At 38.8% G+C, this 25,260-nt stretch overlaps 1 protein-coding gene across 1 annotated transcript in view; it reads right to left on the reverse strand.

The window, feature by feature from the left end:
* The window catches only part of L3MBTL4 (L3MBTL histone methyl-lysine binding protein 4), a 411,329-nt gene that overhangs the window by 116,925 nt on the left and 269,144 nt on the right, over positions 1 to 25,260 (reverse strand). The window contains exons 14-15 of the mRNA XM_028123942.2: positions 14,797 to 14,970; positions 2,387 to 2,457 (exon numbers count right to left, since the gene is read on the reverse strand). Of these exons, the coding sequence (XP_027979743.1) occupies positions 2,387 to 2,457; positions 14,797 to 14,970 (245 nt within the window). The remainder of the gene's footprint in view (positions 1 to 2,386; positions 2,458 to 14,796; positions 14,971 to 25,260) is intronic.

Genomic DNA, 25,260 nt, shown 5'->3' on the forward strand with positions numbered 1-25,260 from the left:
TTACTACCAGACAGCCTTTCAGATAATCATGTTTTCCTCAATAAATTTATATAGCTAATTAAAATTTTCTACCATCCGGGGTGCCTGGGTGGCTCAGTCGTTAAGTGTCTGCCTTCGGCTCAGGTCATAATCTCAGAGTCCTGGGATCAAGCCCCGCATCCGACTCCCTGCTCAGCGGGGAGTCTGCTTCTCCCTCTCCCACTCCCCCTGCTTGTGTTCCCTCTCTCGCTGTCTCTCTCTCTGTCAAATAGATAAATAAAATCTTAAAAAAAAAATTTCTACCACCCCATCTTACTTTTATACATTATTATGGTAAAGGAAAAAATGTAGTATCTCTAAGAAGCATCCTTGAACATTATGGGTAGATTTTTTATTTTATCTCTGCCAAGAATAGCTATTGCGAATAAAATGATTTAGAAAACAAAGATGTTTCAAGTAAAAATTGAAAACATGCCCAAGATATGAAAAACACAAGCTGCATGCACATGTGTACACATGTACACACAATCTTTAAATATCAAAAGTATAACATTTCCCCTCATAGGAGAAATGGAGAACACATTTTAGCCCATTTTCCTTTTTAAAAAAGTATTCCTGATGAATTAAGAAGGTGTTATTTTAGATCTATACCCAGAACAACAAGAGTAGGAACTTGGAATTTATGCTCAGATTTATAGGCTTACAAAAAATAAGAGGAAAATACTAAATAATCGTTTAATGTCACAATCACACCCTGAACTCTCCCTTTCCTATGGCGACTTTCATTCAGAGCAACTTCCTTTTTTTTCTCTATAAAGTAATGTTCCTCTCTTTTGTTCTCTAGATTTGCCCGTGCTTTTACCGGAGATTGCTTGTCCGTAATTGCAATTCTTTGCTATTCCCAAATAAACTCATTTTGCTGGTAAAATAACTGGCTCTATTATTTTTAAGGTCAGCATTAAACCTTTTAAAAATGATGCAGGAGAGAATAAGTACACAGTGAACAAGTTAGAAGAGATTTCATCTTTCACATTATGCAAATGCATTTTGCTAGTGATATTTTTTATTTTTATCAGGATGATCCTCATTACTACTTTTACTATGTGAATTACAAAATTGACTGTGTATCTGTTTTAACAGGAACATATACATAATTACTCTGTGGAGATATTTTCAAAAGTGTCAAAATATGAATTAAAACACTGACACTTTTTAAGGGCTCCTTATAGGGCTCCAAAGCACATGTTGTTTACAGAACGGAGGTTTGGTAAAATGGATTAGAACATTTGTATGGAGCAGTTTCTAAAATATCAGTCATTTATTTTATTTAAAGCAATGTTCAGATCTGATGATATTACCCAGAAATGCTTCTGGTTAGGGAGAAACATGTACATGTACAATGAAACCAAAGTAACTTAACTGCCTTCCATTTTCTGAGGAAAAGATTCCTCCTCCCTTCTTGGCTGAGATGAAATCAAGAGCCGTTCCAGCTGCAAGCTGAGCTTGGTCCCTGCCTGAGGTGAACAGGTTAGCTTTGCTCAGAGATGTCATAGCTCTTTTTGGTCGATGGCTGCCAAGCACACTCTTTTTCTCTTAAGAAAAGTCTAACGGGTAATGGGTAGATGGAGATGAGTGCAGTGCTACCAAGTTGTGCTAATTTGCTGTGCTTTTGGCCAGGGCAGCAGAAAACTCACTAATTTTCTTTTTCTCTGGAAGAGGAACAGGGCTCCTGCCGTGTTCTGGGAGATATAAACATGCAGAACGATTATAGCTGAAGACATAGGATACTAATTACAAGTTACCAATGTTTCATCTGATCATATAAAAGTTATTGCACTAAATGAACACAACTAAGGGGAAACTTATTCCTTAGCTTGTTATAATATAACCTCAAAATTATAGATGAAATTCTGTATATATCGAACCTCAACTGGAAAGAAACAGAATTAAATGAAAGCATGCAATTCTTTTTCCTACACTCCAATAATCCTTCAGCTTTTAGTTTTAAGTTTAAATAAAACTTTTCCCCTAACAACCTTCTTGGCTGTCTTAATAATGAGGTACATTTCCTAGTCCCTCAACATATAAAAATGCCATGAGACGCTCCCTGTTTCCCTCCTTCATGCCCTCTGCAGACGACAGAGATTCCACCACTGAGACCTTTACTTGGATAGGTTTTGATTTGTCTTATCATGAATGAGGATCACAGAAATTACAGTCTAGTCCTTTCACTTTAAAAATGAAAAAAATCAAGGTTGGGGTGGAGAAGTAATGGAACCTACTTGTCTGTAAGGTTGGGACTAGGCCACAAATCCCCTCCTGGAATGATAAAACGAACCCAGCAAACAAGACATTCTTCACAACAAAAAGCATAGTCTGTGTTTTTGCTAGTGTTTTTGTTTTTTACCTCTGAAGAGATTATCCAAGTCAATATCTTCTTTTCCTTTGATTTTCAAACACTTTGCCTGCTGTACAAGTCTGGGCAAAGAACAGAAATAAAATCTAGATTTATTATCCAGTGAGGTAAGAATCAATCATGACAGCAGCACAAATTTAAATAGAAACCACAGGGTAAACAGTAGTGAATTGACAGGTATTTTGCTGCACTGAGGCTTGTTACAGTTTTTCTTCAGTTTAAGATTTTTAAAATATATTTTCGGTCAGAAACTCTAACTTTGAAACCTACAACTTGAAAGCTCTCCCCCCTCCAACTCTTATTCATTCTCTTACAGTAGAAAGTTTCTAGAACTCTCTGGGGAATAATCTCTTCAGGTTCTGAGGAGGAGCTATCAGGGATGATAAGGGATGGTATGGTAGTAAGTGGGTAAATAGTAATTGCTAATGATGATTTTAGTTCTTAGTTTAATCAAAAGATTATAGACATTGTGCTTAAACAACTATATAAAGTAATTTAGTTACACAGTTGAATGTCAGAGAATTAATTAACTTTTAAAATGCTCCTGTATGCAGTAAGGACCAATTTTATAACTCTTCCATCATGCAACTTTACTAAAACTTGAGGCTCATGGTTTGTAATGAATATGGAAGTTTCTAAAATGAAACTTTTCCAGTGTTGCTAATTACCTAGTAATTAATTTTAAGTAGAGAGACCTTGAGATAGTTGATTAATTTATCCATATATATTTACGATTTTCATGAAAATTATAATAGCTTGCTTTGCAAACGCATGTTCCTATTGCACTTGTACAGCAGCCCTCTCCTCTTATCCTCACTGACAAACTTTCGAGTCTGTTTCAATATCTGTTTTAGATGAGGATCCCGATTCAGTCACCAAAACCTTACACAGGAACCTAAATGACGTATATATAATTGGAAGTCATTTTATCTATAAATTCTATATGTCATGGTAAAAACATATTCTATCAGTTAGATATATATATATTTTTTACCATTAGACATTTTTTAAAGATTTTATTTATTTATTTGGCAGAGAGAGAGAGAGTAAAAGCAGGGGGAGCAGCAGTGGGAGGGAGAGAAGCAGGCTCGATCCTGTGGGACTCCATCCCAGGACCCTGGGATCATGACCTGAGCTGAAGGCAGACACTTAACCGACTGAGCCACCCAGGGACCCCTCATTAGACATCTTTTAATAAAAAATGCAAGAAATGGAGAAAGAATTTCTTTTGAAATCCCACCTTGGACCTTAAAAGAAAGCCCTACATAGCTACTATGGAACATCCTAGCCCGGGGTAGCGAAGCTGAAGTGTAGTGTGGAGACCAGCACCCTCAGCACAGAAAACCTGCATCCAGGCTCTAGGCTTGTATCCCAGAGCTCATTTCTAAACTCTATATATAGGTCTCAACTTCCCAAAATGCAAAAGGAAGCTGGACTTGCTTTACAGGGTTTGTTCTGAACAGTTAGTGAAACTGTACTATAAAATAGTTTACAAACTTTTATTCAGCACGGACGTGCATAAAAATGTGAGGAATATTTTCATTAATTCAATATGCTTAATTTTCATTATACTCTGGATATATACAGATCATCAGGATTTGTTTACGTCCTTGTAGGAAAGAATATTAGCAATAGAAAGAGGGCTTGGATTTAAGCAGTGAGCAGCTGGTAGAGAGAGCTGGTCAACGTGGAATGCCAGAGGCACAACATGTGCACTCAATAGCATGGTGTCATCATTTTGCAAAGAAGATGGAAAAAAGAACAATTTTAGTCTGCTTATATATTTTTGCAAATAAGTGTTTGGGTATATTCCCAAAAACTTTACAAATTTGATGAAACTGAGTTGATTTTCAAACCATCTTAAAGCAAACCTCTACAATAGATCCTGATGAAGATCTTGATTCTATCTTAAAAATTTGAAAAATAGACGCTAGTATGCCTTATATAACTTTGATGGGGATTTAAAAAAGCAATTTAAAAATAAATCAAATAAATTTACTGAGTAGCTTTAAAATAAAATTCCAGGCACTGCCATTAACCACAGACATATTTCAGTACAGTCTTGCTTTCAAAATGCTTACATCACTAGGGTCACCCTGTAATCAGTTCAGGCTCAGTAACATTTCCTGAGTGAGACACGTACCTTCTAAGGACTTCTGGACTCCTCACTTTGTTCACCCTCATTTCATTCTCACAAAAACTCTATAAGGTAGAGGCATAGGACCCGTGATATAAATAAAGACACAGAGGCTCAGAGATATTAAATCACTTGCCCATCTTGGGCACACAGTGAGTCAATGGTGAAGCCAGGACACAAACTCCAGTCTGCAGACTCCAAATCCAGGTTTCCCCTACTCTGAGCATCATTGTCCAATGTTTGCTGAGCACTCACAGAAGGCATCAAGAAGGAGATGTCACTGGCACAGCAAAAGAAAGGGAGAGTCAATAATGCTCCTGGCAGCTGGAGGGAGAGATGGTCTGGAGCTAGGCTAGTGGGGAACTCTGTGGAGGATGCAACTGGGTCTGGTCCTAAAAGAAGGGAGATATGCAGGACTAGAAAGTTCTAGAAAATTAAGGTGGGGGAAAAGCAAGAACCGCGGCAGACAGGGCATAGGCACAATGAGAGGGAGGGTGTTCGGCAGACACAGGGAAGGTAATCAACCTCCTGGGCTGAAGCACCTGCACTGCAGGGGAAGGAGGACTGGAGGTGAGGCTAAAAGAACAAGCCAGAGCCGAGTCGTGGAGAGCCTTGCGTGCTGTTCTCACGTGTTGGACTTCCTCTTGCTGGCAGAGAAGACAGTGACTGAAGTGTTGCATCTGGCAAAGAGTCTACTGCATACAGGGAGCAGCAATGTTTGGTGATGATTAGGCCAGTCATGTGCCAAAGATTGTTTGTATTTTAGCTAAAAAGGTAATACCACTGAAATCTTCAGGCATTATTCTTTCACCAGTAATTCCGCTTGAAGCCTTGCCCATACTTTTCATTATAGTTCCAGGCTTTCCAAACAATCTTCAAGTTCCTTTGCTAATGCGATTGCTGGTGCAGCCCCAAGTGTCAGGCTACCCGTGTGCCTGTGTACCCCTGACTCACCCCACACAGGAGTGCATGACTTAAGAGAATTACTGCTTCTGTTGCGGAGACCGGCCGCTGTCATCAAGAGTCTCTGCTATCCACATTGGTTTTCCACGTGCCTTGACCTTTGGGTTTTGTTACTTCCCATTGACAAAAGGGGCTGCATGCTCTCTGACCCCCCTTCTATGCTTCTGCTACATTTAAAATGGCAAGTTAGTGGCTACTCTTTCTGGGCTTGGTAAATGCTAGGCCCTGAACTAGATGCCTAACATGAAGGAGGTAATATTAATCTTATATCGATGTGTTGAAAAGTATAAAGAGGCTAAATAAGTCACACAATAAGCTGAAGAGCCAAAGTGAAAAAAAAATGAGAATTTGGAGTTAAGTCAGGTTAGTCTAAATGTAGTTAAACTCCTTCTAGAACAGGAGTTGCAAACGTCAGCCCATGAGTCAAATCCTTCCCGTTGCCTGCTTCTGTGAATTAAACTGTAGTAGAATACAGCCATGCTCATTCATTACCTATAGTCCACGGCTGCTTTCACACTACAGTGGTCAAGCTGAGGAACTATAGTAGAGATCTTAAGGCTGGCAAAGCCTAAAATATTTACTATCTGGTCATCTAGAAAAAAAGGTTGCTGACTCCTGTTCCAGCAGTAAAGGAAAATGTTCCTAAGGCCAAAAATATATGTATGACATGGGATGGTTTTACATACTACCTTTTCTCAAAATTGCCTTAATAACTGTAGTTAGTCATCACTTAGAATAGGGCTTCAAAGGCAAATATTGAGCTCTGAATGCTTTTTATTTTTTTAGACAAATTGCCCAGGTCCAATCAGTATTTCCTTAAGCTTTTCCTACCTGCAGGTATTACAGTCAGCCAAAATGGTATCCACCACCGAAAGACTCAGAATCTACCAGAGGATACAGATGTGTGCAGTGCCAACTTTCACACAAAGCAGAGGAAGAAAAGGCTACATGAAGAGATGAGAAAGTGCTTTGGGATCTAAAGGTGGGAGGGGACTTTCTGCTTAAAATGTCAGTGAGATCAGAAAAAGCTTTCAGGAGGAGAGGAGTTTGTCTAGGCCTCAAAGCAAGTTTTACTAAGGGAAGCATCAAGGGGGACATTGCAGAAACACTGGCAGGTGGCAGGTCGGCAGGCGGAAGAGCGCATACCAGGTGTGGTGTGGTGTGCAGGCTGGGGATACATTATGAGGACTGCAAAGGCTTTCTGCACACGTATGTATGTATTCTGTGTGTGTGTGTACACTTGTGTGTATGTGTGTTTGTATGTGTGAATTTAGTGATAGTAAAGCAAAATAAGTCCAAATATCATTATTTTGGACCAAAATAAGTCCAACCTCTAAGACTATATATCTAAGGACAGATTCATACAGTATATTTAGTTTGTAAATAAAATGTAATTCAACTTTTAAAAATATTGCATTATAAACCATCAATAAATGACATACATATGGAAATGTTTATTGCAGCATTATTTAAAGAGGAAAAATACTGGAAACAACCTGAATATCTGTTAATAAGAGAGTTAGTTGAATAAGTTAAGGTATGTCCATTCTATGATAAATGATATAGTTATTTAAAACAATGCATTGGATCCATTTGTGCTAATACGGAAAATTACCCATGACATATTGTTAAGTAAATAAAACACATTTTTAAGCTAATATCTCTTATTGTCAGACTTTAAACCAGCAAACAATGGTTTTACATGGCAGTCCATAAGAGATAAGGGAAATTTGTTTTTTCTTTGTGAGTAGACTTAGTTGTGTAAGTCTTTACAAGTTTTCCATATAAAAATAAAAGTCCAAGACCAGATTATGTTTCTTCTAGCCACAAATGCTGACTTCTTTACAGGTGCCTTGTTCAGAGAGCCATTATAAACTTGGCATAAAAATATGTGTGCATTTTATTAAAGCTTCAGCATTTAATGTCAGGGTCCTTTAAATTTTGCTGACATGTTAACCTGTCAGGAATGCAGCCTCTTTCCCCTACAGTCAACATGATTGTATCCTAATCTATCCAGAGTGATACATGCCAACCTTGAAAGAAACATTACCACAAAATTACTGTAGTATTTTTTAAAAGAATGAGTGAGTGTATATCTAAATATCCATATGTATACATAAACACAGAAAAAGTGTAAAAGAGAACATTATTATTCACACAAGTAACCTCAGGATGCACATCAGAGTTGAGGAGTGGGGAGTGAGAAATTATGTTTTAAAAACTTCTCTATTACCTGATTTATTGCAGTGGGAATTTTATCATATTTTTACAAGCCTTTAAGTTAGTTTATTTGACCAGAAAAAGTCTGGGTATTATTAATTTCTTTAATTTTTAATTTTTTTCTTTTTACTAATCTATATTTTCTAATTTTCCTATAGTACACAAGAATTGCCTTAGTTATGAGAAAAAATCATGTTAAATGTCCCAATTTTACTATTTGCAATGAATGGAAAATAATTGTTTTAAAGCCAGATCAAGGATGTAGATGAGAAAAAATGCCCACTGGTGCTTCGGCAACAAAATTTTGTTTTTCTGGTGTACAGGAACACCAATATTCCTTTATGCATGGAATCGTGGACATTTTAGCACACACTGTTCTGCAGCATTTAATTACTAAGAGCCTGGGCCAAGGCAGGATTCCAGAAATCCAGAGATCCACAATAAATTATAAAATGCCTTGTGAGAACCAGCTCAGAGAAATATTTTTAAAGATCTTTTTAAGGCATACATTGAGTATTTTATAACATTTCAGCAGAAGTGTAAATTTGTTTACAAACCACCAGACTATAATGGAGGTGCCAAGTCCTTTTACCCCAGCACTGTTATTGTCTACAGTCCTGAGCTGATCTTGACACAACTCACTTCATTTTCAATTTGCAAAATGTTCAACAGAACCACCCCGCCTTTTTTACCTAATGGCATGGATCTGCTTATGGTCTCGAGGAGGTTAAGACAGGTAATTGCTGGAAACATTGTAAGTGTTGCCCATTCACTCCCTTGTTACTTCTTCCATGGCACTTAGCCACAGTCTGCCATTTTCTCCTCACTGACAGTTTACATTTGTTTGCTCTCCTCCATCTCCTCTACCTGACAATATGCTCCCTGCAGGGCTGGGGCAGTTGTGTTCACCGCCATATCCTTAGCACCTACCACATCACCTGGCCACAGTAGAAGCTCCACATGTATTTGCTGAATGAATAAATGTTGATGCAATGAGGGAATCAACACGCCTCCTGCCAAGTCTTCCTGCCTGACTGAGTTTAAGACCTCATCCCGCCACTTCACTAGCTTGGGCCATTTTCTTACCACCAAGTGAGAGCTTACTGAAGTCAAAGATTTTAGTCTGCTTTGTTCTAGCTATATCACTAGAGTTTGGAATACTACTTTTCTAAGTATTTGTTCAAAGGATAAATGTTGAATGGATGAATGAATGATTGAATATGTCCTATTTCAGGATGTGGCTACCATCAGGATCTCAATTCTGCAATGTTAAGTGTCATTCAGGTATTCATACCATAAACCAGTTCTATTCTGACCTAATCTTAATTCTAGAGGAAGAAGAGGTATGGAATAGTGAGCAGAGCAATGACGCAGGAGTCAGAGGGCTCCAAGTGGCCATTCATGACAGTGTCAATAGGGAACTCAATTCTTTGGCTCTGATATCCTTATTTTTCTGTGGGGAAGAAGGAGGGCTAGACAATCTTTGAGTCCCTTCCCACTGCAAAGCCCCAGGATTGTCATATTCCACTAGAGGTCCTTCAGAGTGTGCCTGGAGGTGCGGAAAAGGAGGGAGTTTGTCTGGATGGTGGTGGGTTTCCTGTCCAGCCACAACCTCTACAGAAGGTTTCCTGGGTGTCCAGGAAAAATTCTGATGTTTGACCACTGCTCACATGATTAAGGGGTGTAATTGAGTTTCAGATGCAGAGGAATAGCTCAGACTAAATAAATAAAGGTCTAAATTTCTATTTTTGGTGCAAAGAAGTGTTGTACATACACAACTAGAACTGGCCCAGTTGCAAGACTTTAAAATCAACAATTTTTATAAAAATGGAAAAAGGTATCAATAGTCTCTATTATGTGCCAGGCTCAGTCATACTTTCTATATACATGTATTCAAGATCTAAGCCTCATACTTTATATTCATTTCACAGGTAAGGAAATTGAGTCTCTAAGACACAAACTAATGAAGATACCTGAACCAATGAACTCAGGTTTACTAAGAACCTATTATAATGTGACCGGGAATGAGGAAAAAAACAAAAGCATAATGAAAACTGGCTCATACCCTTTAGCAGCCTCCCGTTCTTATGAGAAAATAAGGCACACATACAACGTAAGCACTAAGAAGGCACATGTAGACACAGACACACAAGCTATTGATGTGTGGTATAGACCAAAGCACAAAGGAGTGCTAAGAACAAGGAATGGGGCTATCTCTTATTGTATCCATATCCCTGGACCTACCAAGTTCTTGGCACAGAGCGGCTGCTCAAAATCTATTTAACTTGTTGAGTGCTTACTGAGTATCAGGCATTATACTAGGTATCAGAAATACAGAAATGTGTACGATGTGGTCTCTGAACTCAAGAAGCTCATATGGGCTGGAACTGCTGTAGAGAAAACTTTAAGGTACAGCTGAGCCTTTGAGAAGGGAGAAGATGCAGGTGGGAGTAGATAAGGTAGGAGGAATGGGAACAAAGGCACCAGCCCAGGAATAAAAACAGTATTGTGGGTGATCATAGGGAGTGAGTGGGACACTGAGTAGGCTTTATCTCCCCAAGTAGAGAATTTATGTGGGAAGTTATGAGAAAAAACACTGATGGATTAAGGAAAACCTAGGTAATGACTTGGAAGACTAATACGGGAAACAACCAACTAACACTGTTTTAATTCTGAGAATGGACCCCATAGCGGGTATTTATGGTGCAGCTAATTTGAGTAGTGGAAATAAACTAGCTGGCTCGTGGCAGCACAATTTATTATGAGGATCATTAGGGAACTATTCCCACTACACACCATTCCCTCCGATTACCATAGCTTCCTCAGCCATTTTTATTATCAGTATAGGCCTTAGGGAAGTGCATAAAATTTATAATATGGAAGGCATTAGGGGGAAAATGAGATTTACTAGGCATTTTCTTAAATTTTCTTTTTTTCTTTTTTGAGAGAAAGAGAGAGAGTGTGGGGGAGGAGCAGAGGAAGAGAGAGAATCTTAAGCAGGCTTCATGCTCAGCAGCACAGAGCCTAATGTGGGGCTCAATCTCATGACCCTGAGATCATGACCCAAGCCAAAATCAAAAGTCAGATGCTTAACCGACTGAGTCACCGAGATGTCCCTCTTAGATTTTCTTAACAGCAATGAATGAGTATGAATATGACTGAATATTAACAATGGTGTTCTACCAATTGTGTGAATTAGAATATGTTAAACACTGCTTTGGGGAAGCAAAAGAAGATATTAAAGAATACTTGGGTGAGGCTGCAAATGCCTGAAAAAAATGCTCCACTCAGACCCAGGGAAGCTGGCTAACAAATAATATGGAGGGAGGGGACAGTTGCATTTCAAAGTAATTTCTTTATGATGAAATTGTTTTAATGAGTATAATTTTACTCCCATGTTGCAGAGAGAGACCTTTAATCTATTAAAATAAAATGTGTTCAAGAAAGAAGATTTTGTATAACATATAGTATAAATAAAAATAAATGGTTTTGGGAAATCATGGTAAGATTCTTCCTCTCCAAATAGTTCTATTTTCACAAAACAAGAAATAAATGCATCACAAGATGACCCTGAGAATGACAGACACAGTAGAAAGTCATCTAGAAAAAATTCAGCCAGACCCTTCAAACATTAAGCTGACATTCCTTTGCTAGTCTAACGTAGTGGAAACGTGTATAAGATTTGGAATCAGGCGGTTCTAGACCCAGTTCCTAACTTTCCTACTAATTGTGTGATCCTGCAAACTCTGCCCAACGTCTCTGAACCTGCAGGTGTCTACATGATAAACTCAGAATAAGAATACTTACCACACATAAGGTTGTTGTGAGGATAAAATGAAATTAACACAGTGATATATACAGACTGTTCAGCACAGTGCTTTGTGGCCCAATGTAAGTGTGTGATATTAATATTAGATAGTTATTATTACTGATACTTCTAGTGTTACTATTATTAGTTTACTGAAACAGGAATATGCTGGATGGAATCAGAACACCTATATTTGGGTCCCAAATCAGTTACTACTAAGGATCTCTACTTCCTCACTTATTAATGACAATACTATGCTGACAATAATATCTGTTTTGCCTAAATCATAAGACTATGGGAAGCTCCAAAGATAATGTATGTGCAAACTATAAACTGTCAAATTAAAAATATCCCCTAGAGTACACACCTAAATGAAAGAAACTCAGGTATAAGGTCATTTGCCTGTACATAAGGCACCAGGAATGTAATACTACTCCACTCTATTAGCATAAAGGGAAAATGACAGTCTGTCAGAAATGATGACCTTCTGTGAGACTGGCTCTTCAAAGTTGTGTTAACATGGGGTATTACTGTTATGAATGAGAATCTTGTAAACATCTAGTAGTATATAGTCTACTCAACTTTAAAACCTGACCCTCTATTCAGAAAATGTGAACATAATCAGATATTTACTAATAATAATCCCCTCTACCAAGATTAATATGAAAACAAAGATAATTTTAAAAGTAATCACAAAACTGGAATGCAGTTAGGGAAAAGACAAAATTCCTTAAATTTCTGGGCAGCATCTAATTCATTTGAGAAGAATGTCAAGAGTTAATTTTACATTTTGCACTTGAATTGTCAGAAGTCTGGATATTCTAAGGTGACAAGTGTTGCTGGTATAAGCAATTACAGAAGGCCTGTTCAGAGCTCAGTGATGGATTGGTGAATGGCTGGCTGGATGGATGGGAGGAGGGATGGAAACTGTAACTCTAATTTTCTCTAATTTAACCCCCATGCCTATCCTTGGACATGAGCCAGGTAAAAATCATTCTCAACAGGTAGAAGAAAGAGATGGAATTTAAATAGTCTCCACCTATATCTGCTACCTTGTGATTTTTAAGAGTAAAGATTTAAGTTAGGGAAAAGTCAGCCCCAGGAAACCACTACAAGTAAACTGTAAAGAGAATTAAAATATATTTTCTCTGCTCATAATCAGCCTTACTTATGATTCCTTGATGATTTCTTGGCTTTTTTTTTTTCCACCACCCTGGAATTCTAGACCATGAGCAGGATGTCACAGAGATGGGGGTAGAATCAAAGCGGGCACTCCAGCCAATACCAAGCAAACATTGTCATGAGGGCTGGTTAAATTAAAAAAATTTATTTTAAACTAAAAAAAGTGGGCTGGGACTGGAGTGCAAGGAGGGCTTTGGTCTTGAGACTGGAAAACAAAAGAAGGCTTAAGAATTCAAGATGTGAACAGTATGACTCCCCTCCCATCGCCCAGTTCCTTATACAGCACTGGGCATACATGAAATAGGATTCCACGGGATAGGGTCATGTGTGATTTTTCTGCTTGGTTATCAACTAACATTCTCTACTTCTTCTTTCTATGTGTAGCAATTATGCTTGTCTGGTCTATTTCAGTGTAAATCCCCTTCAAAATAGTAAAGCATATAATAATATATTGAAAAGAGTTAAGTTCCTAAGAGGAGTTCAAGAGAGGAGAGGCCATATATCTGTGTTTGCCGAAAAGAAAGCCTTAGCTAGCCTCAGAGAATGTGGCAGTTTAACAGTTTTTTTTTAAAAGCGGTTCAAAGATCTGTTTCGTCTCCCCAACTTTTGACATTGAAGATGAACATCTAAAATGTTTACAAGAGAAACTAAGTTTTTATTTGGAAAATAAAAAGGTAACAGAACAAAAAAGAATATAAGCAAAAGGATGTACTGGTCCCAATAATTCTGGGATAAATAAATACCATTCCTTGGAAAACAGTTTTCAAAAAAGCAAAGAAAAAAATTCTCCCTCCACTGGGACATGGAAAGGACACCGGAGCCCCTCAACTACTTAGACTCGTAAAGAGTGTGGGTGGGAAAAAGCAGTAAAGAACAGCGAGACCCTGTGAAGTTTCAACAAGAGAACTGGGTGTATAATAAATAATAATAAATGCAAGATACAGCTACAAAAATAGACGTGCGTATCCATAGGAAATAAACGGTGCAGTAAAGTAGAGCTAATCTGCATAGTGCTGTACGGAGAGATCAAAACCAAAATCAGCTGCTCAACAAGAAGGAAACGTCACCCAAATACGTTATACCAACATTTGCTTGAAAAAGAACAAAATCCACCCTTTGCACCAAACTCTCCCGATGGACAGGTCTCCTTGGGAGGGAGATAGCAGCCTCGCTGGGAATGAAGGCATAAATGGGCAGAAAGTTGTTCCAGTGGGAGCTGGGTCTCCCGCATGATGAGAGGCGCACGCCTCTTCCTTCCATATGGTGCTGAATGAACAGAGCAAGGCTCTGGAGGATGGGGAGAAACAACAGCCCCCCTCAAGTAGCCACTCCTTCAAAGCTCACACAGGGCGGGTCTACTGTCTCTCAAGGGCTTGAACAGGAGTGCCTTCTGCCTGCAGTGGGGTCTGAGACATACTCACTCCTTGCTTCTCTGACCAGCCTTTCTTGGCTCCTTGTCTGTCTGGTCTCCAATTACTTACTGAGTGTCAGATTTTTTTTGTTTATAATTCCTGGCATAGGTTAAAACATATCAAATAAGGTTGCATTTGCAGCTCCCTAGAAAATGGTAACATGTACATGAAAATGGGAAATTGATGTTTCAAGGGTAAGTTCGCATTTAAGAACAAAAGGATAATGTGTTACCAATGAATCCATGCAATCGTATGGGAGGTGCATCTGGACTAACAAGAACAAGACAGACAGCAGGCAGGACAGGAAACCCTGGCAGGACCGACTGATGCAAATGCTCCGCGTCCAAGAGAGCCCATCTCTGGCTAAAGATGTTTTCAAGGCAAAAGGGAATCTTAGGGAATTTTAAAAATGAGATGCACTTTCTTATCACTCACATGTAATATGTACATTTAGAAAGAAATGACTCCAAATTTTTGAGAACGAAGACATAAAAAGTGGTTTTTAAATGAACATCAAGCCTTAGATGAATTCCATGAGCCAGTGAATGTAATAATATACAAAACCAAACAAAACTATTTCAAAGAAATATAAGGAACTATGTATTATTATTAAAAATGTTGTTCTTTTACTATTCTACATGGTTTACTTTCTCGTTTACATTTTCAAAAAGGTCCTTACCTGGGCTGACTGTTCACCTTCTCATGTTTTCCGCTGAAGTTCAAACTGCAGAGGTTCTTCGATTTCGAATGTGAAGAGTCGGATTCCAAATTTGCCTGTGTTTGTTCTCTCAGACGATCGTGAAGAGTTGCCTCCTTTTTCAAGTTCATGTCTGAATACGGGCAGCCAAAAGCACTGGTTTGTAGAAAAATGAGCACACAGTTGTCAGTCTATAGCCATAAATCAGGAACCCACTGTCACTGAGCCAGACTTACATCCAGATTTTAAGAACTGAAGGGAGACCTTCTTTCACTGAGTACACCCTAATAAGCTTCTTTTCATCTTGCCCTTTGAATAAATTCCAGACCACAGACACTGGTCAGCAGAGTATGACAGGTAGAGTCATCAGCACATACAGTTTTTACAATTTTGAAAACTTAAACATCTAAGAATAACGTAATGATGTGCTTCAGGTACAGCAATGGAAATGTTATATAAACACCTGATTCAAAGTTTGTATCCTCTGATATTTATGCCCTGATTTGACCACCTACATCACAAAATACTATGGGTCATGAAAACGATTCACCAGTATCAGAGAATATTATGCTTTTCTTTCTTAACATTCATGTATCCAGAAATACTGTATCTGTATTTCTGCTTAATCCTCCTGAAACCTACTAAGAAGTGTTGTGTTGGAATGTGAAGGAACACCTGAGATGAAAAAGGAGAGACCACAGTGAAGGCTGAGTCCCCAGTCTTGGGATGTTGTTTGGAGCCTAACTGGCAAGGATCTACCAGGACCCATGATCTGATTCTTTCTACAGACTATTTGGTAGTCTTCGTCAGATTTCTGTGCCCACATCCCTGTCTCCAAAGAAGCCCCAGACTTGCGCTGCTTAGGAGTAAGGCAGTCACTATCAGGAAAAGCCCAGGGGTGACAGGTCACCTGCAGGCAACTCCGGGGGGAGGCATTTCATACTCAAGCTTCTCTTTCTCTCCAGTTAAATGGGAAAATCAGACCCGATCCTAACACACACACACACACACACACACACACACACACACATCCCAACATGGCAGTTGCTACTATTATCTTAGTGCTATTATAATCTCCATCTAGGGAAGCGTATAGTCAAATGCATCAATATCTAGGCAGTCTGGTCTTCTTGAGGAATTTGCTTCCAATTTACTGTACATTTGCTGATGTATGACACATAAATTCTTTTGGATGCATGAACATTTTCTTTTGTTATGTTAATGGCATGATAAAATCAGGGACCAATGCAGTTTTTCCTCTATTTTCAAGTAGATGGAGTTTTCCAGGAAGAGCCCATAAACAATCTAACCCCAGAAGGCCTTTAGTACCAACCTATACCTAGAATTGATCTTCTGGATGACACCAGCCTGCCCCAACAAGCCAGAGTGAATCTGAACAGGCAATAGGGATGATCAGCAGCCTTTGCTACAGACAAAAGAGTCCTCTCTACATGCATGTTCTGCAACTTGTAATACTTATTCAGTTATTGATTCAATAATCCATTAACTGAGCATCTGCTACATCATAGGCATTTGAGAGACTATAAACCCAGTGAAGGAGTTAAGACATATTTATAAATAAATATAATTTACAATAAGAACAAAAAAGCTACCTCTACTGAGTGTGTACTATAGGCCCATTAAAATTCAAGGCTTTTTACCTATATTATTTCTAATATTTATTACTAAATACCCAAAGATGGTATTAATATATTTATTGTGTGGGTAAGAAAACAGTCACACACAGGATAAGCAACTATCCCGAAGTTGCTTGGCGCTTTCTTGAGAAGCCTCAAAATAGATCACTTAATTAACTAGCACCAACCAATCAGGTGGGTAGAAGGGGGAAAAGGTTTTTAACATCATCAAGAGAAGAAACATGAGAGAAGTGTGGTATAACTCTTGTGTGATGAGAAGCCGAGGCAGGTGTTTACAGGGTAGAGCAGTATGTTTGCTGTGGCTAATGGCTAGGGGAAATCTGTCAGCATATGCTAGGTCCTGTGTGAGAGGCAAAGATGTGATCAAGTACTGTTTCCAATAACAATGCAGCAGGAGTGATCTGTTTAAGCTGCAGCATACGAGATCTAAGGGAATTTTAAGAAAGAACTTTCTGCAGATAAAAGTTGAAAGGCATAAGGCTATCCTAAGGGAAACTGGGAAATGTTTATTTCAAGCACAACTGAGTTTTCATTAAGATACTATTACTCAGAAAAACTTTGCTAGCCATCTAACACACTGTCAAATTGAGACTTTTAAATGATTTGTTACAGTCATGAATTTTCTTTATTTCATATCATTCCCCCCAACATGATTTGTGTTGCATGGCACTGATGCTCTCTTCCCAAGCCTTATTTGTCCAGCACTGTAGACGGCTGCCACAGACCCTCTTGTTCAAGACTTGCTTCAGCGGAGAGAAATTTGGGTTCCCTCAACCTTCATTCATCAATCAGTCCCTCTAGTCATTCAGTCACTTGTTTATTACTTCTTCATTCCATTCTAGCCCCTCTGTGTCTCCAGCAGTGAGAAATGGAACACCCCAAGCATCGCTAGAGTGGAGCACCTCCTGATTCCACAAGGCAAGCCCGGTGAGAACGCATCTCCAGGTTACACAGCTCAGAATGAAGTGTGAAGTGTAAAAGAATATACTAAATGACAAAAACAGATGTGGCATACCTTGGTGAAGAACTCGAAAGAAGATAATGTTGGGAGATGGAAGTACAAAAGAAGAGGGGATATTAATATCTCAGGTATAGTAGTCTGCGCCCCTTTCAACCTGTGCTGTCGCGCTGTGAACACATTTCCGTATAGCAACACCGTACTAACCTGTGCTCTGTGCAGAGAACACAGTTATGTTAAAGAGATGGCATCCCCAACTTTGGCCTGCCTTTCTGCAAATGTAGACCCTACTCATGTGCATGTGCGTGCATGTGTAACAGCATGCATGTGCAGAAATCCACATAAACCTAAACACATAGGAAAAAATCCACTGAGTTGGTTGTCCTAGGTGTGATAAAACTTTTTATTTTATTTTTTTAAAAATCTTCCTCTTTTTTTGAAAGATTTTATTTATTTAATTGAGAGGGAGAGTGAGACAGAGAGGGGGGAGGGGCAGAAGGAGAGGGAGAAGCTGAGCAGGGAGCTCAATGCAGGACTTGATCCCAGGACCCTGAGATCAACTGAGCCACCCAGGTGCCCCATGATAAAACTTTTTAAATCTTACTTTCGGCTTAGCTAAATACTGGGGAAAGGAGGTTCTGAAGATACAGTCTCTTTAGAAAACTGTTGACATAAACTGAAATTTCTATGGCCTAAAGCTCTGTCGGTCAAGGTAAAATGTCAGCTTCTGACTGATGATAAAGTAGTACAATCAAATTTCAGCTCATTAGGGCCAAGACAGGAGGTGTAGAAACTGCAGGCTGAGGGGGAAGCACTGAGCAGCAGTGTTGTGTGGAAGACATGGGTCCTTTGAGCAGACTATCTCCCCCGCCCTCCTAAATGAAGGGAGTGTTTGCTGTGTGCAGGAAAAGAAGGAAGAGACAGCAGGAACTAGTCAGTTCACCCATATGAAAGTGCAGTTTCTAAAAGACAAAGACAGTCGAATATCTGAATTGCATATGGTTTGACCAAGTAATTGGTAAAAAATGTCAGCCCCTAGCTCACCAACAGCAGCAAGGCCTATGAACAGAAGGTAAACACTAAGCAAAGCAAAAAGGTACCAGACAGTTGCAGACAAGTTTTAAAAGAGATTTTCTGACAGATCTAAAACTGAGGTCCTAGCAGTCCTCTTCATAAACAGAAAGAAACATAAAAATGATGGCAATTAAAAACACTAGTTTTGGGATGCCTGGGTGGCTCAGTCAGTTGAGCATCTGCCTTTGGCTCAGGTCATGATCCCAGGGTTCTGGGATTGGGCCCCACATCGGGATCCCTGCTCAGTGGGGAGCCTGCTTCTCCCTCTCCCACTCCCCCTGCTTGTGCTCTCTCTCTCTCTCTCTGACAAATAAATAAAATCTTTAAATAAAATAAAATAAAAATACTAGTTTTGCTTTTCAGAATATTTAAGCATAATGTTAACATCTGAGGATAAACAGAGAAGTAAATGTAAATTTTATCAGTATACATATTTTTTCTTCAAGAGCAGCGCTCCTGACTGCCTTCGAGCTGCAACCGGGGAGGGCTGGCCCCAGCAGCACCTGGCAGCTGAGGCTGAATTGCTGCTTTCTGTGTCCGGCCCAGGACGGCCCTCTGCCTCTGAATTCTCCTCCTTCCTTTTGTGCACAGGTTGGTGAGTTTGCCCATGTCCCCAGGACCAATCCTGATCTGAGGCCAAAGATAATTTGTTAAACCCAGCCGTTCATTCTAGGGTTCAAAGGTCCACACCTGAAGCAGTGCCCAGTGCTGATACCTGTGCTCATGCCTTGTTGTTCATGAGTCTAGGTGGCCTCGCAGCCTCCGGGTCTCCTAGAGAGGCATATGACTTAGTCCTTGTTTCTAAATGCCTCGTCTGCTGCCACAGCTAGAATTCGGGGGCCCTGCTGGGACAGAAGCCCTATGTTCCCATTTTCTTCTTGGCCCCTTCCCAGGACAGGATTTCTGCCTCCCAATCCCAACCCAGGAGCGAGGGTCCACTTTGCAGATACCACCCGGCTAGTCCTTCATGTGCTTCTCACCCTGAATTACTCTCTATTATTGTGCTTTGCTCTCTAATTGGGATCCCTACCTGCATCATGGTTTCTCCCATCTGGCCCTGATTCTGAGTCTAGATGATGACTACTGATCACCAAACCCCCTGGAATCCGGTTCTGCTCGTTCTACTAGATTATCATCTTGTATCAACAGTGTGTTCATCTTCTCATATCCAAGCTGCAAATTTGGTTCCTGCTTTTCTTTGACTACCCTGTTCTGCTGAAAATGATGGGCCATGCTCTGTCAAATCCTGGGCGGTGGCCAGTTTGGGCCAAAAGGTTATAGCTGAGTTGTCACGACTTACGTAATGGTAGGTTCCCAACCAGTGTCCAGCTACACCCTCAGGGCAGCCAGGAGGGGCCTGGGGAGCCAGAGTCCCAGGTCAGTCCTTCTAGCCTCTAGCAGCCTCCTCCAGGCTCTAAATCCCTTCTCATTCCCAAATACTGATTATCATTTTCTCTCTCTGTGTGACATGACATGAAAATGTTGGGAAGCATGACAAATTTCAGCAAAATAGCAAAGATGAAATAGTCCCTTCCGTGCTGTACTCCCAAACAAATAAAAACCAACAACACAGAGGTCAGCAGTATTTCGGGAAGAGTGTCAAGTCGCTGACAACCTTTCTCCTGATCCTGAAAAGCAAAGTTGCCAGAAACAGACAGTAGCTCCCAGGATGAGCCCTGCTCTAGGAATATGCCCTCAGCTAGCCCACCAATTAGAGACAGTTCTTCTCTAATGCAACTAACGTACCCCTCAATGAGGCCTACTGTGCTTTAGATTTTAGTCTCAATTATTTTACTAGCCAACTACATACTCTTTTCCTTCTATGACCTAGAAAAGACGACACAGAAGAATCATATCTGAGCTGGGAGATTAGATTCTAAGTCTTCATCTATCTTCAAAAGACAAAGAATTACTTGTGGGAGTGGGTGGAGGCCTCCTGTTTGGAAGCATTCATGGAAGAGATGGTCTGTGGGGTCTGCCTCCCCAGAACAACAGGGAGCAGGGATGCTCAGAAAGACCACCTCCATCAGATCCTGTGAGAGGCCACAGGGATGGCGCAGACAAAGGGGGTCAGTGAGGAAATGGGAAGGAGCTAGAAAATTAAATGTTGCCTGCCTTGCGATTCAACCTTGGGCCCCGAGGAGACATGAGCCATCCTGTGGCAGGTGCCTGGACATCACACGGGTCACATATGAAGAGCAGCACCCCCACCCTGCTACCCACCCCCCACACTCTTTCCCAGTTGACTCAACAAGGTTTGTTCTCACTGTCATTTGACTTTATGAAAATAAGCTACTTCTTCTCAGTCTTTAATACATGGGTAGTCTAAACTTGCACAGTGTAAGAATGCAAAATAAACATCGTTTTTTCTTAAGAAAATACTGATATTTTGGCCAAATGTCACTGAAACACATGATAAATACTGAAAGGCAGTTTGCTGAAATTATGGAATACCTCCAATAGTTTCTATAGAAACTTTTCAAAGCTAACATGACTTAAATTGTTGATGATTTTGCTTCTATGAGGATGAAGAACAAGCACAAATACTCAGGATGTTCATCACTACTGCTGACCAAATAAAACTAAGTAATGTTCTCAATGACAGAAAAAAAAAAGGAGCAAGTACAAATGATACATGTTGGAATATAGACCAGGAAGAAAGAAACATCACAGTTTAATATCTACTTAGGATGTAACACAATTTCTATTATATTATTCTCAAACACAGAGATGGGCAAAAACCAACTGGTATAGATATAAAATTCTAAGGTCTTGGGGCTAATTTTCTTCAAATTCAGGTGGTTTTAAAATGGAGGTGCCCCCCAAAAATAAAGTAAAATAAAATGAAGTTGCTCAAGACAAACTATGGGTAAATTTTCTCTGATTCTGACTAGTTTTTGCCCAGAAAATAGCTGATACCATCACTTAACTATCATTAAAAGCATTAGAAAATTGAATGCACATAGTAAGCAAAAAGTATAAATATTAAAAAGTTTCATAAGTAGAGTTAAAAGAAATTGACAGCTACAGAACTCAGAGTTCAAAAGGTTGGACAAAATAAATTTGCTTCTAAAAACACATTTCTGTGGGGGTAATGCAGCCCACGAAGTCATGCTAGATATTATGAACTTGCTAAAATGGGCAGTTAGGAAGTTGAAAGAGAACTACTACACCCATGGAGCACTGTAATTGGTTTAGTAGAGTGCCAAGAAGCACAGGTTTAAGAATCAGAGGAAACTGAATTAAAGCTTTCAGTGCCAGAACCTTGGGCAAGCTATTCAATCTCTCTGTTTTTCACTTCTTCATCAAAAAATGCTGATGACACCTTTCTTATAGGCATTTTTGTGAAAACCAAATGAGACAAATCAGGCGAGGTCCTGGTATTATGACTAGCACAAACTAAATGCTCGTGAATTTTTAATTTTAAAAAGGCCTATTCTGATGCAAAATATAATACTAATGATCGTATTTATTGTGGTTACTACATTTTCAGTTCTGTAATTTTTATTTGGTTCTTCATTGCTTAAAGCAACTTTATTGAGCTATGACTGACACATAAAAAGCTGTACATATTTAGTGTATACAACATGAGATGTTTGGGATAAGTATATACCTGTGAAACCATCACCAACAAGGCCATAAATATACACATCACCTTTAAAACTCCTCCTGCCACCTTTAGTATTTTTTTAATTTTTCGTGGCAGGACCATTTAATGTAAGATCTACTCTGTTAGAAAATTTTAAGTGTACATAACAGTATTAGCTATAGGTACTGTGCTTTATAGTAGATCTGCAGTATCGATCTTGCATAACTGAAACTTTGTAACTTTTAACCTGTCACATCGCCTTCTCCCCCACCCCCCAACCTCTAGCATCCACCATTCTACTCTCTGCTTTTATGAGTCTATTTTAGATTCCACATAAAAGTGATATCATACCATATTTATCTGGCTTATTTCACTTAGTAGAATGACCTCCAGGTCCATTCATGTTGTAAATGGCAAACTAATTTTCTGCTGTATGTACATGTCACATTTTTTCAAACCATTCATCCACTGATGGACACTCAGGTTGTTTCCATAACCTGGCTATTGCAAATAATGCTGTAACGAACAAGGGAGTGCACGTATCTCTGATTCTGATTTCAATTCCTTTGGATATACACCCGAAGTGGGATTGCTGGGTAATATGGTAGGACTATTTTTAATTTTTTGAGGAAATTCCATACCATTTCCTATAGTGGCTGCACCATTTTACATTTCCACAACAATGTACAAGGATTCCCATTTCTCATCCTCACCAACACTTGTTATCTTTTTATTTTTATTATAGTCATCCTTACCGGTGTGAGGTGATATCTCATTACAGTTTTAATTTGCATTTCTCTGATGATGAGTGATGTTGAGCATGTTTTCATGTACCCGTTGGCCTTCTGTGTGTCCTCTCTGGAGAAATGTCTATTCAGGTCCTTTGTTCATTTTTAAATTGGGTTATTTATGCTTTCTTTGTGATTAAGTTGTATGCATTCCTTACATATTTTGGATATTAACCCCTTATCAGATATGTAGGGTTTGCAAATACTTTCTCCTGTGAAAGTTGTCTTTTCATTCGTTTGTGGTTTCCTTTGCTGCACAGAAGCTATTTGGTTTGGTGTAATCCCATTTGCTTATTTTTGCTTTTGTTGCTTGTGTTATTAGTATCACATCATTGTCAAGACAAAGGTCAAGTAAGTTTTTACCTATGTTTTCTTCTAGGAGTTTTAAAGTTTCAGGTCTTACACTTAAGTTTCTAACTCATTTTGAGTTGATTTTTGTGTACGGCATAAGAGTCCAGTTTCATTCTGCATGTGGATATACAATTTTCCCAATGCCATTTATTGAAGAGACTATCGTTTCTCTATTGTGTACTCTTGGCACTCCTGTCAAAGATCAGCTGACCATATATACGTGGGTTTATTTCTGGGCTCTATTCTGTTCCATTACTCTATGTGTCTGCTTTTATGCCAGTGGCATACTGTTTTGATTACTATGTTTTAATTATATTATAGTATAATTTGAAGTCAGGAAGAGTGTACTGCCTACAGCTTTGCTATTCTTGCTCAGGACTGCTTTGGCTACTCAGGGTCTTTTTTGATTCCATGTGAAGTTTAGGGCTGTTTTCTTCTATTTCTTTGAAAAATGACATTGGAAGTTTGATAGGGATTGCACTGAATTTGTAGATAGCTTGGGGCAATATGGATATTCTAACAATATTAATTCTTCCAATCCATGAACCTGGGGTATCTTTCCATTTATTTATATCTTCTTTAATTTCTTTAATCAGTGTTTTATCATTTTCATTGTACATATCGTTCACCTCCATGGTTAAATTTATCCCTAAATACCTTACTCTTTTTGATGTTGTTATGACGTTTTCTTAATTCCTTTTTCAGATAGTTCATTGTTAATATATAGAAACAGTTTTTCAGTGTAGTCTTTACGTTTTCCATATATAAGATCATGTCAAATGCAAACAGAGATAATTTTACTTCTTCATTTCTGATTTAGATGACTTTCAATTTTTTTCTTGCCTAATTATCTGGGCAGGCCTTACAGGACTCTGTTGAACACAAGGGGCAAGAGTGGGCTTCCTTGTCTTGTTTTCGTCTTAGAGGAAAAGCTTTCAACTTTTCACCGTAACTGTGGACTTGTCATGTATGACCTTTACTAGGTTGAGCTATATTCCTTCTATACCTAAGTTGTTGAGTTTTTATAACGAAAGGATGCTGAATTATGTCAAATGCTTTTTCTGGATATGTTATGATCATATGATTTTTATTCTTCATTCTGTTAATGTGCATCACATTTATTGATTTCCATTTGTTGAACCATCCTTGTATCCCAGGGACAGATCCCACTCAATCAGGTGTATGATCATTTTAATGTGCTCTTGAATTTGGTCTGCTAGTATTTTGTTGAGGATTTTTGCATCTATATTCACTAGGGATACTGGCCTATAAATTTCTTATAGTGTCCTTATCTGACTTTGGTATCAGGGAATTGCTGGCCTCATAAAATGAGTTTGGAAGTGCTCCCTCCTCTTCACTTTTTTGGAAGAGTTTGGAATTAATTCTTCTTTAAATGTTTAGTAGTATTCACCAGAAAGTCCTCTGATCCAGGGCTTTCCTTGGTTGTGAGATTTCTGATTACTCATTCAATCTCCTTACTCATTATTGGTCTGTTCAGATTTTCTATTTCCTCATGATTCAGACTTGGAAGGCTGTATATTTCTAGGAATTTATCTTCTAGGTTAGCCAACTGGTTGGCATGTAATTGTTCATCTTAGTCTCTCAAGATCCTTTGTATTTCCATGGTTGCAGTTGTAAAGTCTTCTCTTTTCTAATTTTAATTTAGTCTTTTCTTTTTTCTTAGTCTGGCTAAAGGTATGTTACTTTTTATAATCTTTTCAAGAAGATAACTTAGTTCCATTGATCTTTTTATTGTATTTTGAATCTCTTTTTCATTTATTTCTATTCTAATCTTTATTACTTCCTTCCTTGTGCTAATTTTGGTCTTATTTTGTTCTTTCTTTTTTTTTTTTTTCTAGTTCCTTGAGTTATAATGTTAGGATGTTTATCTGAGATTGTTTTTTTCCTCCATGTAGGCATTTATCAATACAAACTTTCCTCTTAGAACTACATTTGCTGCATCTCATAAGTTTGTTATATTGTGTTTCATTTTCATTTGTTTCAGGATTTTTTTTTTTTAATTCCCTT

Source organism: Eumetopias jubatus, unplaced genomic scaffold, assembly GCF_037043125.1.
Source record: "Eumetopias jubatus isolate StellerSeaLion01/CBP00866 unplaced genomic scaffold, mEumJub1_p1.0 scaffold_16, whole genome shotgun sequence".
In the NCBI taxonomy this organism is placed as follows: domain Eukaryota; kingdom Metazoa; phylum Chordata; class Mammalia; order Carnivora; family Otariidae; genus Eumetopias; species Eumetopias jubatus.